At 31.4% G+C, this 19,191-nt stretch overlaps 1 protein-coding gene across 2 annotated transcripts in view; it reads right to left on the reverse strand.

The window, feature by feature from the left end:
* Positions 1–4,524: 4,524 nt before the first annotated feature.
* Positions 4,525–19,191, reverse strand: part of LOC127726396 (START domain-containing protein 10-like) — a 362,489-nt gene continuing 347,822 nt past the window's right edge. For both annotated transcript variants that reach the window (XM_052233797.1, XM_052233796.1), the window contains exons 4-6: positions 14,492–14,609; positions 10,098–10,150; positions 4,525–5,273 (exon numbers count right to left, since the gene is read on the reverse strand). In XM_052233797.1, coding sequence (XP_052089757.1) covers positions 5,043–5,273; positions 10,098–10,150; positions 14,492–14,609 — 402 coding nt within the window. In that variant the 3' untranslated portion in view covers positions 4,525–5,042. The remainder of the gene's footprint in view (positions 5,274–10,097; positions 10,151–14,491; positions 14,610–19,191) is intronic.

The raw sequence follows: 19,191 nt of genomic DNA on the forward strand, positions 1-19,191 counted from the left end.
ATCTACTGACTTAGTTAAACACTTACAACCAAATAATTTTATGGTACAGAATGGTTCATGTGAGTAAAGGAGTTTTATCATATATATGTTTCAAAATTTAAGGAAGTAAAAAAATGAACAAGCTGTGGCATACTTCGCTATAAAATTAGATTGACAGCATACAATATTCCTATTAATAAGGGAGTTAAAGATCAAGGCTCCTGAAATTAATAAATAAAAAAATAAACATGTAAACAGTCACAAAGTTACTTTTGCCTATAAAGCTGAGACTCATTAAAACAGTGTGGAAATTAATAGGTTTCATTTTTACAAAGACAGCCAATCTGGCTGATAATATCTTAATGATGATTGTTTTAAAGCCTTCGTAAATAAGTTAGATCTGGTATTGAGCTGATTATCTTCCAAAAGAATATCTGTTATCTGCAGTGTGAGTTATATGAGGTAATGAAGTAGAGAACTATTGACCAATACAAAATTCAGAGAATAATGGTCACTTTAAAAAATACCACCAATAAATCTTATACTATTCTGTACTTTTACTAATTAGAATGTCAAATGTCTGACCACAAATGTGCATCATTTTTTAGTATTTAAGTGAGATACTGTACCCAACTGCATAAATTACTTTAAGACATGGTTTGTCCATTAAATTCAAATCACTACCTTTATCATGTATATGTGTTATTAAATGGTTAAAATATAGTGAAATGCTAATTTCAGCAGAATTTGTATCACAAGTGTAACAGATGAACAGTCATTTAATGATTTAAAGTATATGTTAATATGGTCATGGTATATGGGAGACAACTCTTTAGTATTCTGATTTAATTGTCAACTTTCAGACAATAACTTGTTTTACTGCTTTACTATCACAGAGACAATTAATAATATAGTCATGATTTAACAAAAAGCACCATAACTAACTGTTTGCAGAATACTTGTTTAAATTATGATAAGATTTTAAAACATACAACATAAGAACAATTCATTCCACAAACGAAAAATAAAAACAAACTTTTTAAAGGATCTGATTTATCAATTAAAGGATTCAAACTAAAGCTGTATACATAAATAAAACCAAATACCAGCACTGATTTAAAAATAAATAAAGTAGATGTTGTAAAGTTTGTACTAAGAAGTACTAAAATACAATGACAAAATTATGTATATATTTGCATAGCTAAGCACTTCTTATAAGTGTAACTACATGCTACAACATGTATAGATATAATAACTTTACAGTAACACAAAGTTCAGTAAAATTGGTGTATATATATATATATCATACAAATAGTCATGTATAAATGGTTTCCTCAGTGTTTTCAATAAAGATCCAGCTACCCATGATGCATTGCTAAGCCCTTTCTTCCGTTACTTTTATGCTAGCATTTTATGACAAAACTATTATACAATAAAAAACTGAATCTTATTTATGTCAATTAAGAAAGCTACTTATACCATTTGTCTGAAATTCTTAAGAATTACTAATTAAAAATAGATGCTAAGTTGCTTTCGATTCTATGTGCTTATAGATGTTAAAAATCAGATTCAGGTGCCCTATATGTTGTTCATGTCTATATCATTCAAGCCTGAAACATTTAGTAACAATGCATACTTAATTGCAGACATCCATTACTATCATCTTTACAATATAAATATATGGTAGTTGAATAGATTTTAATAAGACGAAATTAAAGTTCAGTTACTTGTTATAAAACCAACTATCTATTATTATTTAAATCTTGACATTCACAAGACAGCTAAACAATCTGAACTTGATTGGTATAATAAATAACTTTCTCTGTCATCTTGTATTTCAATATTTCAGTTCTTCAAATCATATGAACATAATCTAGTAGTGATATCAAATTAAAAACTATTTAAAATTGACATTATTGAAATTCCAGTAACAAGGTATGTCACTATTAGCCTATTCTTTATAAAAAATAATAACACAGCTTTCAATTAATAAACAAACATTAGTAAAAGGGATAAAAATGATAAATGGTGAATGAGAAGCAATACTTATCAGCAAGATTTCATTTAAAGTATTTCCTCAAATATTTACTTAAATCCACTTTTTTTCCAATAAAATTATATTTTGGATATATCTTGATAGGTAACATTTGGTGAAAATATCATTTATATATACACAAAAATAAAGTTTAAAAGATTAAAGCAATAGAATATATATTGGATTTCTTGATAACAAAAATAAATACACTTATCTGGAAAATACATGTTTCAACATTTTTTGAAAATGATAAAAAGTATTTTTAATAACTGGATATCTAATTTACAAATAGAACTGAAAAATTATCATACATGTATTTATCATTAGGGCTGTTCCATAAAAACATACATGTGACCCAGGGAAGGCACTTCCAAATCTCAACCATGGGTGGGTGTCATCTATGTTTTTGCATAGTGGAAATGTAAGTGAAGTTTTAATTTGCCTCTATAGGTAGTTAACGTGTCTTCCCTGGGTACCATGTATGTTTAATGGAACAGCCCTTATATTTTGAAATTAGTTTTAAACATAATGTTTTGAAGAGGTAAATATGCTATATGAACGTGATGAATGTTGTGATCCGGTGATAATTAGCATAAAGTAATATATTCACAACTCCCTATTTATATACTTCTTACATGAAATCAAAATACTTCTATTGTTTAATACAATTGTGTGACCTTTTAGGTAGCAATAATTGATGGATAGAGGGTAAAGTGACAGAAATCTTAAAAATGAGTTGATACTTTACTTAATGTAAAGATGAGATCTAATTTCTGTAAACCAAGAAATCTGGCATATCTCAAAAACTTTGAACAACATAATTCAATATGGTCTAAAAGAGGTCATCATTTCAACAGTTAGAAATCAGTTACATAAACAAATCTAGGTCTGTTATGTTATCTAAAAAAAGTTTAAACCACATAATCCAATATAATAACAATTATAGATATGGAACATAAACAACGTCTGTTATGTTATACTGGTTATTTGCAAATCCATCTACTTTGTTTATTGAGATGATGAACTCTCTGTTTGAAATTACCTTTTCTGTTTTAATTTTCTTTTAGGGGGTAGATAGAAAAAGTGTGGTTTTTTGTTGTTGTTTTTATTTTGGGGGGGAGGGGGTAATGTTGTTTTATTGTGTAATTTTGTAATAACAAAAATCTAGTAATAAATATTTATAATGTATTTGAAGAAACAGACATCACAATTTCTAAGGATAAAAGAATAAATGTTAAATAAAATATCATGTTAATAGAAAACAAGAGTGCACACGCTGAAATGTCTCGCCTTCTTTACTAATCATTGATATTATGTTGATAGTCCTAAATATAAAGCTTTATTACAACTGTCACATAAACTTAACATTAACCAAGTAAACTAAACATTGACCAATGAACCATGAAAATGAGGTCAAGGTCAGATGAACCATGCTAGGCAGGCATGTACAGCTAACAATTCTTCCATACAACAAATATAGTTGACCTATTGCTTATAGTTTAAGAAAAACAGACGAAAACACAAAAACTTAACACTGAGCAATGAACCTTGAAAATGAAGTCAAGGTCAAATAAAACCTGCGTGACTGACATATAGATCATAAAATATTTCCATACACCAAATATAGTTGAACTATTGCATATAGTATTAGAAAAAAAGACCAAAACTCAAAAACTTAACTTTGACCACTGAACCATGAAAATGAGGTCAAGGTAAGATGACACCTGCCAGCTAGACATGTACACCTTACAATCATTCCATACACCAAATATAGCTGACCTATTGCATGCAGTATTAGAAAAAAAGACCAAAACTCAAAAACTTAACTTTGACCACTGAACCATGAAAATGAGGTCAAGGTCAGATGACACCTGCCCGCTAGACATGTACACCTTACAATCATTCCATACACCAAATATAGTAGACCTATTGCATACAGTATAAGAAAAACAGACCAAAACACAAAAACTTAACTATAACCACTGAACCATGAAAATGAGGTCAAGGTCAGATGACACCTGCCAGTTGGACATGTACACCTTACAGTCCTTCCATACACCGAATATACTAGACCTATTGCTTATAGTATCTGAGATATGGACTTGACCACGAAAACTTAACCTTGTTCACTGATCCATGAAATGAGGTCGAGGTCAAGTGAAAACTGTCTGACGGGCATGAGGACCTTGCAAGGTACGCACATACCAAATATAGTTATCCTATTACTTATAATAAGAGAGAATTTAACATTACAAAAAATCTGAACTTTTTTTTCAAGTAGTCACTGAACCATGAAAATGAGGTCAAGGACATTGGACATGTGACTGACGGAAACTTCATAACATGAGGCATCCATATACAAAGTATGAAGCATCCAGGTCTTCCATCTTCTAAAATATAAAGCTTTTAAGAAGTTAGCTAACGCCGCCGCCGCCGCCGCCGTAGCCGCCGCCGCCGGATCGCTATCCCTATGTCGAGCTTTCTGCGACAAAAGTCGCAGGCTCGACAAAAACATTATAATTGCTTACTTAAACATTGTCATAAAAACAACAATTTAGGGACCACAATAATGAATGAAAGCCCAAAGGTCCATTACACAATCATTAAATAACTATTAGTGATATTTCCCTATAAGAGTTCCCTATTGCACTACATTATAAGTCATTACATTTTCATGATATCTACTGATAGTTCTCAAACAATCACACTTTACAACTTCCAAAAATTGCAACAAAATTGCATAAAAACTTGATGTCATTACCATATTTATAGGAAGCTTTAATACAAATCTTCCTATTCAATTGTATATGAGTTTCAGTATTCCATATCGAGATATCCATGTAAAACTATTTATATTTTACCTAAATTGTTAAAATATAAGAATTTGAATTTATTGACATCAATCTAAGGGAGGCAACTTTTTCATTCCTTCAACTAGGGGAGACAACTATCATAATGATGTAATCTATGTTCAAACACCTTGGTACCCTACAACACTCTAAAATCATGTATACTAATGTTACTATCATCAATCAGATGAATCCTCGTCACTGATGTCATTTTCACCTATATCACTTTCCTTCATACAGCTTTCATCTAATGATTCTAGAGAGTTAAATTCTGATAGAGGTTTAATGTCGGCCATGTTTAGTCTTGGCAGTGTCATTTGTTCAGGATTTAGCCATGGTTTAAAGGTTGGGTTATGAGTAGATTTCCACTTCTGGTAACTGAGACATGCTTTGTGTATTCTTGTAATGACCTATAAAATAAACAAATACCAATACATATAATTATTTACTTTTAAATTTTTTTTTTCAATATATAGCAAGCAAATAATTAAACCAAGAACCAAAAGTTGCTTGAACCCACTTCATTTGTTATCTGGTGGATAGCTGTCTCATTGGCAATCAAACCATATCTTCTTTATTTGTTATGAAGATATAAGTGCACTGAATAAATAATTCTGCCAGACTTTCATATTTACTGCTTTTCCTTATTGTTCACAGAAAATTTGATTTTTTATAACTTGGTAAAAATATTGGTAATAGAGAAAACACAGTTTATTCAAACTTCAAAACATGTTTTTTGAGACCTGGTTTTTCTTCGAGCAGCATTTTTTTGAGTTACCTGAATTTTGTAAAGGTTCAAAGAAAAACTGAATTCTGTTAAGGATATTCTTTATAAATAATTGATTTAAATCAACTTATAATAAAATGCTTCGCTGGGGCGCAGCTTGATACGACCGCAGAGGTCGAACCCTGAACAGTTGGGGCAAGTATGGACACAACATTCAAGCTTGATACAGCTCTGAATTTGGATTGTTATTAAATATTTGACACAGCATAGGTTTCTGACACAGAAAGAATGTGGTCTAAGAACTTGAATTTTTTTAATTTACCTATTATGGTCCAATGTCCAAAATCAAAATACATGGTTAGATTCAGCATATCAAAGAACACCATATATTCAATTTTTGTTAAAATCAAACAAAGTTTAATTTTGGACCCCAACTTGGACAAACTTGAAAACTGGGCCTATAATCAAAAATCTAAACACATGTTTAGATTCAGCATATCAAAGAACCCCAAGAATTCAATTTTTGCTAAAATCAAACTAAGTTTAATTTTGGACCCTTTGGACCTTAATGTAGACCAATTTAAAAAACGGGACTTAAAATTAAAAATCTAAATACACGGTTAGATTTGGAATATCAAAGAACCCCAATAATTCAATTTTTGATGAAATCAAACAAAGTTTAATTTTGGACCCTTTTGACCTCAATATGAACCAATTTGATAGCGGGGCCCACAAATAAAAATTCTAAATTCATGGTTAGATTCAGCATATCAAAGAACCCCATATATTCAATTTTTGTTGAAATCAAAAAAAGTTTAATTTTGGACCCCAACTTGGACCAACTTGAAAACTGGGCCCATAATCAAAAATCTAAATACATGTTTAGATTCAGCATATCAAAGAACCCCAAGAATTCAATTTTTGTTAAAATCAAACTAAGTTTAATTTTGGACCCTTTGGACCTCAATGAAGACCAATTTAAAAAACGGAACCCAAATTAAAAATCTAAAAACACGGTTAGATTTGGCATATCAAAGAACCCCAATAATTCAATTTTAGATGAAATCAAACAAAGTTTAATATTGGACCCTTTTGACCTCAATATGAACAAATTTGATAGCGGGGCCTACAAATAAAAAATCTAAATACATGGTTAGATTCAGAATATCAAAGAACATCATATATTCAATTTTTGTTGAAATCATACAAAGTTTAATTTTGGACCCCAATTTGGACCAACTTGAAAACTGGGCCAAAAATCAAAAATCTAAATACATGTTTAGATTCAGCATATCAAAGAACTTCATATATTCAATTTTTGCTTAAATCAAACAAAGTTTAATTTTGGACCCTTTGGACATTAATGTAGACCAATTTGAAAACTGGACCCAAAATTAAAAATCTAAATACACTGTTAGATTCGGCATAACAAATAAATAAATGTGATCAAAGATTTTACAAATCTAATGCGCCATACTGTGCAATTAAAGATTACTTCTTGAAATTTTTCAATATTAGAAATTTGAAAAAAAAATAATATTTGAAGAATAATTCTTTTTAATTTCTGAAATCTGAAATGAGAAAAAATTGGCCCCCCACAATTTCTTTTTATCCCCCCCCCCCCCATTTTTCCCCCAAAAAAATTCTTTCCCTCAAGATATGGTCATAATCTCAATTCAAATTTCCAATGGAGTTGGCAACCATAATTACCCATTTAAATTTACCATAGTGCTAACTTAATCTATTTTATAATAGAATTAATAAAAATATAGTGTCAAATCTTTCATATGGATTTTTTTGTAAAAAAAAAGATGAAAACATTTGCAGATATTTTTACTGGTCTTCCTTTATAAATATGCATTTCTTTAAACATAATTTAAAAGCAGAGTAAGGGAAGTAACCAAAACGTTGTATTTGGATTACCTCCCTTACACTGTTTTAGATTATCTTTATTGTTCATTAACCATTACTTTATACATAATTTAAAAGCAGTGTAAGGGAGATAATTTCAATGATGTATTTGATTTATCTCCCTTACACTGCTTTAAATTATGTTTTGTACTAAAGTATTTGTCCATTAACCAGGACAACCTTTGTTTTTCCCCCTTTTTTGCCCCTAATTCCTAAACGGTTTGAGCCATAACCCCCCAAAGCAAATCCTAACCATCCCTTTGTGGTATGGAAACTTGTAGTATAATTTCAGAGAGATCCATACACCGTTCCACAGTTATTGTCTGGAAACTAGAAAATGCTCATTTTGGCCCCTTTTTGGCCCCTAATTCCTTAACTGTTGGTACCATAACCCCCAAAATCAATCCCAACCTTCCTTTTGTGGTATTTAACCTTATGGTCAAATTTCAAAAAGATCCATTCACTTAAACTAAAGTTAGAGTGCGAAAACCAATATGTATTCGGACGACGACGCCGGACAACGACAACAACGACGACGCCAACGTCATACCAATATACAGGCCTCTACAATAACTTTTTTTTCAACTTGTCCAGTAGGACAAGTACATACCAAAATTTACTTGTCCGAATGAAATTGTAACTTGTCCTAAAAAAATCTTAATAATAACCTTTTTTTGCATTTTAAGTTGATTCAAGGAACAAAATGAATTAAAACAATATAACAGAAGTTAGTTTTATATCTTTTGATATACTTTTAAAAAATATGAGTCGAGAACAACTGAATCTAGTCATGTCACTGGAGTTTAAGGTTCTAGTTTTCATCAATGCCAAAGTCTCATCAGACTCTGCACATGAGGCACTGTCTGAAAGGCCTGTCAATGTACACTCATTGGATTTGTATCCTGTTTTTTTAAGCTGAAAAAAGTTTATTCAAATGCAATTAATAAAAAAAAGAAGATGAGGTATGATTGCCAATGAGACAACTCTCTGCTAGAGACGAAATGACACAGAAATTAACAACTATAGGTCACAGTATTGCAAGTATTGTTTTTTTTCTACATATGATCAAATATGATTTTGTGAAATTTATGGTAAATAATTTCTTCATTTTCATTTAAAAAATTACTGGTTTGGTATTTATTATAAAGCAACAGAATCAAGGTAGGAAAACGAGGTACTGATTTGTCTTGGTCCCGAAATTTCTCCTGCGTTACCAAAATGTCTATTTATCATCTCTATTAAATATGTCTCCTATGGTGCCAATTAAACTGTCTATTAAACTTGGAGCCGAATAGTTTCCAAGCTGGTGACGAACTGTCTTGTAAAGTTGTCTATCTACAAAGTGCATCGCTGATTCGGATCAGTAAGACTGGTTTCTGATAATAGTATCTACTTTTACCTGTTAAAAAATACCTGACAAAGAACCAGTTTTTAAATTATCGATTGCAAGTAAACATGTCAAATTAATACTTGTTTTTATCTTCTTTTCTTGTTTTCTGTTTATAATTATATTTTGTTCATCAAAGTTGGATTAAATTTATTTTATGCAGAATAAATTTACTTGTCCCATCGGACAAGCTTGATATAGCTTTTACTTGTCCGATCTTTTTTTCCTCTGGTACCGGACAATCGGACAAGCGTTATTGTCGAGCCCTGATATACGACCACAAAATTTTTTTGCGGTCGTATAAAAATTGATGGGAAAAGTTATTTTGTATCTAGTTAGCAAAGTTGCTTGGAATTAATACTAGATATGGACAATGACCCTCCCCCCTCCTTTATGCTCTGCCATATGCATGAGTATAGTTCCACATATTTTAGATTTGACAAACAGTGATGTTGGCATACAACTTGAAATGGTTACACTGTCTGTAAGACACAAATGATTACTCGCCTGACCAAAAAAATGACTAAGTCCAACTACCTGTCATTTTCAGAATATTTGAAAAAAAAATTAAAATCCTGTGACCATGCACACCTTCATTATGTGTTTAAACATCCTACAAAATATTAAAGCTGTATCTCAAAAACTGTAGGAGGAGATAGCCGGACAAACCATGATCTCTTTATGCAGCTAGTACCAAAAAAATTACTAAGTCCAACTACCTGTCATTTTTAGAACATTTGAAAAAATCAAAATCTTGTGGCCATGCACACCTTTATTATGTGTATGAACATCCAACAAAATATTAAAGTTGTACCTCCAAAACTGTAGGAGGAGATAGCCGGACAAACAATGTATCCTAATCTGGACAGACAGACGGACGGATGGACAGGGGTAAATAATTTTTGCCCCTCGACATTTTGTCGTGGGGGCATAAAAAGATTTTGAGTGCTAATTATCTTAACATCAAATACACTTGTTCTTCAGATTTAATTTGAAATACAAATAAGTATAACAGTACTTATAAATGGTTTGTTACCATTTTGACTATTTAAGTTATAGCATTCTAGCTTCCTTGTTTCAATTTTTCTCAACACACTAACCTTAGACATGCTAATGAGTGGGCATTTTGTTGGTTTTTAATATTTTTTCACAAATTCATGAGACCTAATCATAATAAAGATAAACTGAATAACCAACACTCCTACTTACTTTTGGTGCCATTATTTGTGTAACTTTGTTGACAGCCCAGGCTGGAAGCTTTCCTGTTAAAAGAAGATATTCTTTAAAATATATATATATATGTGACACAATGAAAGTCTGCAACATATTGATAAATGTTGCACATAGAATTGAGACAAATTTTCAATATCAAAGAATTTTTAATGAGCAACCTCACAGATACCACAAAAAGGGGAAGAGCATATTCTGAGGTGCTGGCTCTTTCTAACTACTTTTAGGTTTGAATTTATCACTGCTACAGAAATTAATCTGTGAAGTCTCTCTCACTAAAAAATGGAACCGCTTTTAGAATTTTCTTATTATCAAACTCATTTGAGGTTTTGATGAGTGGTAAACATCACCCAGATATGAAGAGAATACACAAAAATAAATGTGGACTCAAAGGTCAGAAACATTTTACCCTCAGCAGCTTCAATGCCTGATACAGGTTTATACAGGAATCGGTTTTTAAAGGTTTCTGGTTAAACCAGGTTTTGATTTAGACAGGTATCAGGTTTACATAGGTTGTTGTTTAGACAGGTTTTGCCACATGTTAAGGAGTTGGTGTAATCAAACTAAGCAACACTGATATAAGTCTGACTTTTACCTCTAAGGAACCAGATAAGAGGCTTTTTAGCATTTATTTTTATTTTTTTAACCTGGATTTACTGATTCTTCATAGAGGTTTTATGGAAAACCAAGCTTTTTGATAATGCTCTACAGCACAAGATAGACATCAATCATATTGTTTATTAAGTCTGCAGTTATTAAATATTAGAATTCAGATTAATAGAAGTTTTAATTTTAGGTTCTCAAACATAATAAATATGACAATTTCTATGGACACTACAGTCAATGACAGTTACATGTAGCCTAACTATCCTTATAGTCTGAAATTAAAGTGCAACTTAATGAACATGTCATGATGACTACATTATTTTGGACCTGTAATATAATTTTTTAGCTCAGACATATGTCAGATAGGGAAGCTTGACAATTATTTTATTGTTAAAAATTACATTGACAAACAAGTGTGTTTTAGGTAAAGAATAGGCATGATGCAGGGTTCTGTTTCTGATGGGATGTCCTATTGATCTTTTCAGGGTGTAAATAACAATTTAATGGTGTGATATGTAAATTTCCTTTTGTAACTACCTTTATGTTTTGTCTGAGACACATGAAATCTTCCATCTGCTTCTATGACATGTTTGTTTAATGAAATTTTCTACTGTTATGATGATATGCTGGGGACACATATGTAAAGTGACATGCATTTCCTCATTGGGCATTTGATAATGATTGAGACACATATAAAAGCTTACATGTGTCCTCTACTTTAGCATCTGACTCAAAACACAAATGTGAAGTAAACAAGAATGTGTCCATAGTACAAGGATGCCCCACTCGTACTATCATTTTCTATGTTCAGTGGACCGTGAAATTGGGGTCAAAACTCTATTTGGCATTAAAATTAGAAAGATCATATCATAGGGAACATGTGTACTAAGCAGAGCTCCAGATAAGCTGCGTATTTGCGTGATCACGCAATACAAATAATTAAAAACCCAATGCAATTGCCCATTGCAGGGTTCAATAACCCAATTAATTCAAAGGAAAACCCAATTATATGCCAAAACCATGAGTTCTTAACGCTTTTATTCGCTATCGTTTGCGTTATTTACCCTTATCTGATTACAGTCATCGCGTAAATCTATTTTTATAATTTATAATTGGAAATGTCCTTTCGTTCTTAAAATAGAGCCCTGCATCAAGTAGCTGTAATGTGTCCCTGTTGGAATTTTCCGTTGCTCAAAAGGTACACGTGTTTATGAAAATATTTCGATCTTCTCGGCGTTTATCCAATTAGCGTGTGACATGCTGTCATATTTTTTCGAATTGCTCGGGATTTATCATAACATACAATGAATTAAAACGAAAGTAAATGTCCGATAAAAATATTGGATGGAAGCATGTTTTCGGCTTCTTTTTGATAGCTGACAGTGATCTGGAAGGATTTTTTCTCTATGGGCCCAGGGCCCCCCAAAAATAAATTCAATGAGCCATTTTTAGAATTAATGGGCCATGTTGTCAAATGAGTGGGCCATTCGTTTACAATAAAAAAAATAAATAAAAAAAGTGTATATTTCACTGTACTTACAAGTATGATTCTAATTAATATCATGGATATTGTTCCTGTGATTTTGTAATTTCAATTTCAATGAATATACAATAACTTCTTCCAAACCGGACAATATTTACGATAACCTTTATTTACAATGTTAAAACTTGTACTGTTCCCTTGTTCATGTTCATGGTTTTTTTTACATTAAATTTGGGTCTTCGTCGATACCATACTTATTCCAGAAGTTCCGTATTAGAGGACGTTTCTGACATTTCCTCTGCACTTGTATTATTATTACTTCATCACGATGACAAGAATAACAGTAGAGAGCAACGTTAATTGATAAGACACAACAACAATTCGCTGAAGGCATGTTTACAAAATGTCAAAACGAGCCAAAGACCAAAAAAATTGACAAGGACAGTTAAGCCCCTTTTATGGAGACAAATACTATGCTATTCATAAAAAGGCTTTTGGATTTTTCAATCGATATAATAGCAAGCTTACTTAAAAGATTATAATTAGGTACTAGCCAATTTTCACAAATTTAAAGTTGTTTATAAAAAAATTATATCATGAATGATGGTTAATTACGTTTTTTGGGTTATCAGTCATACCGCATGTTGCTAATATTACCATAGGAAAACACCCGAGACGTCCCAAAAATATATAGGTGCTCCTATTATTGGAGTAAACACTACACAGTTGTGTACTCACACATGGCGGCACGAAATATGATCGGAAATCCATTTGACGATATCTCAACGTTTCAAAACGAAGTGAAAAATATCATGCGCCACGCGGGCGCTTACATTTGTCACTCTATGCGCCATTTCTGGTCGATAAGTGCAATTGGCGCAAGGCGCACGTCCTTCCCAATCACTGAGCTGAGGGAAAGTTATGATGATAACAACACTCAGCTAGTGATTTTAGGAAGCGTCCATTGAACGCACGGGCGTGTTTGAAGGTACGAGAACATTGCTATAGAACGATAAACACGGGGTTTCGTCAAAAACGAAATCAGTTGGAAAAAGTGAAAGGCCAAATCAATTATGACATGATATGAAGTTGGAAAGCATCGGAAACCAAAAGTTCTGATAAGGGACAACTTAACCCAGATTTATGTAAATTGAATTAAACAAAAACAGTTTATATATTATTTTTTTTCATTTTAGTTGATGAATGAATACACATATCCGTTTTTTACGTCAAATTATGCAGCTTGACACTTTATTTGTTTTGGTCTAATTGTTCTGGATGCTTAAGATAGTTGTCTTATTGGCAAGTGCAGTATAACATTGTCATTTATTTACTTGATGTTGCAGAATTATTTGTAAATTTAAGTTGAATGTGGTCTCCATCATTAAACCACCCTATAAATCTCAAGGTTTTGGGGTATATCTTAAATCTGGGAACTACTTTTTATTTTTATTAAAAAGTAGATCTGGCAAATAGGTGAAAGTACTGGCAAAACTTTCTTACAGCACCTAAATTTCACATATATTACATAACAATCTAAGCCACACCTACCCCAACTATAAACTGTAGGGTGATCATATGGGATCTAGAAAGGCAATTAGTTAATGTCCAACTAGTGACACCAGCTGCAGTTTACATAAGTTTTGAGAAAATACAAAACTGACAGAACGTTTAAAACGGGACACAAATTAAACGTACAATTGCTCGTCAGTGAATAAACCAAATAAAACAGCTAAGCACATATACAAAGAAAGAAACACATTTAAGATGGAAACACATCTGGGGTTGATATAATGTGATTATAACATGCCTAAATATTCAATATTGTGTTGATGAAAAAACCCAATACATTAAGGAGCTTGGTGGTGAAAAACCCAATTTGATATTTGCTTGAGGGGTGAATTGGAATTGATAATGCAATTAAAAAACTTTTATCACCCAATTACATAAAAAAATGGTGGGTAAAAACCCCAATTTGTGAATTCTTATCTGGTGCTCTGTACTAAGTTTCAAGTTGATTGGACTTCCAACTTCATCAAAAACTACCTTGACCAAAAACTTTAACCTGAAGCGGGACAGACAGACAGACGGACAGACGAACTAACAGACGCACAGACCAAAATACATAATGCCCATAAATGGGGCATAAAAATGTCTCTACCTTTAGGTTCTGATAGAGAAAAAGTAAACTTACATATGCCCTACCATCAAAATCTATATTAGACACCTGTGTAAAGTAATATATGTCAATTACAATGTGTCCATATCTATCACATGTTATTACCTTTAGGATCTGACTGAGATACATATGTGAACTGACATTTGTTTCCTTCCATCTTCCTAACTAAATATCCTGTTAAATATGACACACCTCGTATATATCCTTTCTTTGGCAGGGCTTTCTACAACAACAAAATATCGTTGGTAATGATACTATTCATTCAAAGATTTGTTATTAAAAAGTACTACCAACTATTTATCAATTTCTTTTACAACCACTATTACAATTAATTAGCATCTATTTATGATGATAAACAGCTACAACAAAATTGAGAATGGAAATGGGGAATGTGTCAAAGAGACAACAAGCCGACCAAAGAGCAGAAAACAGCCCAAAGCCACCAATAGATCTTCAACACAGCGAGAAAATCCCGCACCCGGAGGCAGGTTTCCGCTGGTCCCTAAACAATAAACTGCTTCGCTGAGCGCAGCTGGATACGCCCGCAGAGGTCCAACCCTGAACAGTTGGGGCAAAACTGGACACAATATTCAAGCTTGATACAGGTCTGAATTTGGATTGTAATTAAATATTTGACATATTATAGGTTTCTGAATAAATGTAGTCAAAGAACTTGAAATTGGTTATATGAATTGAATTTATATTCAATTAAAGATTTCTTGCTGTTGTGCAATACACTGTGCTGTTGCGCAATACTTAGTAAATCTGTTGTCAGACTATAAACAAATAAAGTTCAATTTCTTCTCAATGTCATATTTGAAATTTATGAAAATCAATAGAGAGATTACATCAATAGCTATAAATAATTCACCAAAGTTTCATGAGAACTGCTGAAAGCATTTTTGAGTTATTGTCCAAAAACTGGAAAATCCCCCCTTTTTTAATGAATAAAACCCCATAACTCAGAAAAGTAAAATTTAAAATTTAGAAAATTCTAAAAGGAAGCTTACATCAACAGATATAAACAATTCACCAAAGTTTCATGAGAACTGCTGAAAGCATTTTTTAGTTATTGTCCGAAAACTGGAAAATCAACCTTTTTTATGAATAAAACCCTGTAACTTGGAAACGTAAAATCTAAAATTTATAAAAATCGAAAGGGAGCTCATGTTAATAGATATAAACGATTCACCAAGATTTCTTGCAAGTTGGTGAAAGCATTCTCGAGTTATTGTCGGAAAACTGGAAAATCACCCCTTTTTTAATGAATAAAACCCCAAAACTCAGAAACGGTAAATCTGAAATTTATAAAAAAAGAAAGGGAGCTCACGTCAATAGATATAAACAATTCACCAAAGTTTCATGCATATTGGTTAAAGCTTTTTTGAGTTAATGTCCAATATGTTGACGACGGACGGACAGACGGTCAACGGTATACCATAATACGTCCAGTAAACGGGCATATAAAAATGTGTACTAGTTCAGTGAAAGTGGACGTCACACTAAACAATGTTTGGTTGTTTGTTTGTTTGATGTAAATTTTATGTCAAGTTGTATTTCATTTTAACTGTTACATAAGGGATCATAGATTTATTCTTACGAGGAAGCTCCGAGCATGCTCGGAGGATGCTCGGAGCTTTTTAAGTAGGCTCTTCTCAGCAGTTTATGTGACAATAATTATCATGATCCATTAAGATGTCAATCAAATCTATAGCACTTTTATAATAAGGAAAGTAGAGCATTATAGAGGAAGCTCCATTAACACCTGTGTAAACATCTATTCAAACAAATCTTGCATTAATTTTACAAAACTATAAAATAGATGAGAAATTCTTCAATATTACTGTACAATGCTTGGTATCAAGTTTTCACAGAAAAAAATGACTTTAAAACATTTTCTTAATAATTATCATTCTTTTTCAATACACATGATACAAAAAAACACTCAAATTTTATATTTAAAATATAAATATATTTTAAATTTATACTATATAAAATTAAATATAAAAGTCATCAAAGACACAAACTATGGTTATTGATTTATAACCATACTACCAAAACATAGCACATTCAGTTTCATGCGAAAAAGGGTTGATCTTTTTTATGCCCCCTCCGTAGCGGTGGGGGCATTAAGTTTTACCCTTGTCTGTCTGTACGTCCCAAAATTGGTTTCCGTTCTCTAACTTGAGTTTGCCTCAACCAAATGATATGAAACTTATACACAATGCTTATTACTACAAAACACAGATCAAGTTTGAATTTTGGTGGCGTCACTCTAACCGTTCTAGAGTTATGCCCCTTTATAAATGGAAAAATTGCAAAATTTTAAGTTTCCGTTCTCTAACTTAAGTTTGCCTCCACCAAATGTTATGAAACTTATACACAAGGCTTATTACTACAAAACACAGATCAAGTTTGAATTTTGGTGGCGTCACTTAAACCGTTCTAGAGTTATGCCCCTTTATAAATGGAAAAATTGCAAAATTTTTAGTTTCCGTCCTCTAACTTAAGTTTGCCTCAACCAAATGTTATGAAACTTACACACAATGCTTATTACCACAAAACACAGATCAAGTTTGAATTTTGGTGGCGTCACTTTAACCGTTCTAGAGTTATGCCCCTTTATAAAAGGAAAAAATTGCAAATTTTTATTTTCTTCTAAATATCAAGTTACTTTTAAAATTGGAGTTATCTTCCTTTGTCCATGATTATAGTTGAATCAACTACAATCAATGCTTTATACAATGCAATGTTTAATTTTGACTTCCACTGATAAAACACAGATCAAGTTGAGTTTGGGTAGTGTCACTTTAACCATTATTGAGTTATGCCCCTTTATAAATAGAAAAATTGCTGAATTTTAAGTTTCTGTTCTCTACTTAAGTTAGCCTCAACCAAATGTTATGAGACTTACACACAAAACTCAGATCAAGTTCAAATTTGGGTAGCATCACTTTTACTGTTCTTCAGTTATGTCCCTTTATAACTATATGATATGCAAATAGGGGCATCATCTGTGGACACATGTGGACACTATCCACATTTTTTATATTCCATTTAATTTGACAGTTGTTTGAAATTAACCCTCCATTTCATTGCAGAAAAGTTTTTTTGAGTTGTAAACATGTATCTTGGGTGTTTCAAAGCAATAAAAATATACTATATTCTACAGGGAAAAAAGGGGGAGAGAATTTGATAGTTTAACTTCTGGTGATGTTTACTTTCTTCTATGCATTAAAAAGTTATGCTATATTTTCACTGTAGTACAGGACAGGATAAAACTTTATTTATGTCAAGTATTTCTTTAATAAAAACATAGATAAATTCTGCACATTTTTTTTGAAATATAACAATCATGACAATTAAACAAAGACTTATAGGGGGAAAATAATTATACTCATTCCAAGTATTTCTTTATTTAAAACAAAGCTAAATCTCCACAATTAAAAAAAAAATGCCAAGTAAAGAGAGACATACTAGAGGGAAAACAATGGTTGTATTACCCCCTCAAACCAGGCTTCCACTAATGAATTACAACTTTTCTTAAAGTAGCCATAATTTTCTATAAAAGAACTTAGTTTGCTATTTAAAAAAAAACATATTACCATTCTTTAGGTAGGGGCATTATTTAAACTAGTAATTTTCAAAATTACCTATACAAGTTATGTTGAAAACGAGGCTGTTTCAAATATTACTTCTATATCATGAATAAGTAACTTATGTTAATATTATTTTTATAGGTGTCCATTCATACAGGTTTTACTAGCTTTAACAAATTTTCACAGACATCTGGTTATTTTCCCCATGAAATATACTGGTAAAACTATTTAAATCCTCAACAAGCACTAATTGCTTTTCTGATGCCACACTACTTGGTCAAAGATTGGCCTCTTGGGGCTATTAAAATATCATTTCCCCTTAAAATCTTAGAGATAGACACTTATAACTAGATATGGAACCTTTAATTAAGACTTGAAGTTATTTATAATTTGAATCTTAATCAAAAGCAATTACATATATTCCTTAAATAAATGTAAGTACTATTTTTTTTGAAGTTGTATAAAATAATTTATTAAAGTAATATTTTTGTCATTATTTTTTAAAGTAACCTCTCTATACTCATCTCAATTTGGATAAATACTTAATTTAATTTAATGAAATGATATAAAAATTCTTAAAAACTACATTTAGTCCATGATTTATTTGACATTTAAAATAACTATTGAGTTAATTTTATTAAATAATTTTTAAAAACAAAAAATACTTATAAAAGTGACTAAAAAAAATAACTTGTTTAGTATCACCACCTGACTGTTGTTTGTGTCTTGATAACTTTTATGTAGCATGTTATATAATATAAAATATTTTTTAATCATATCATCTAATTATAAAATTTGAGAATTTTTTTATTATAAACTAGAGGCTCTAAAGAGCCTGTGTCGCTCACCTTGGTCTATGTGCATATTAAACAAAGGACACAGATGGATTCATGACAAAATTGTGTTTTGGTGATGGTGATGTGTTTGTAGATCTTACTTTACTGAACATTCTTGCTCCTTACTATTATCTCTATTTATAATGAACTTGGCCCGGTAGTTACAGTGGAAAATACTTTGTAAAAATTTACAAAAATTTACAAAATTTATGAAAATTGTAAAAAATTGACTATAAAGGGCAATAACTCCTTAAGGGGTCAATTGACAATTTTGGTCATGTTGCCTTATTTGTAGATCTAACTTTGCTGTACATTATTGCTGTTAACAGTTTATCTCTATCTATAACAATATTCAAGATAATAACCAAAA

The sequence above is a fragment of the Mytilus californianus genome, unplaced genomic scaffold, assembly GCF_021869535.1.
Source record: "Mytilus californianus isolate M0D057914Y unplaced genomic scaffold, xbMytCali1.0.p SCAF_17, whole genome shotgun sequence".
In the NCBI taxonomy this organism is placed as follows: Eukaryota; Metazoa; Mollusca; class Bivalvia; order Mytilida; family Mytilidae; genus Mytilus; species Mytilus californianus.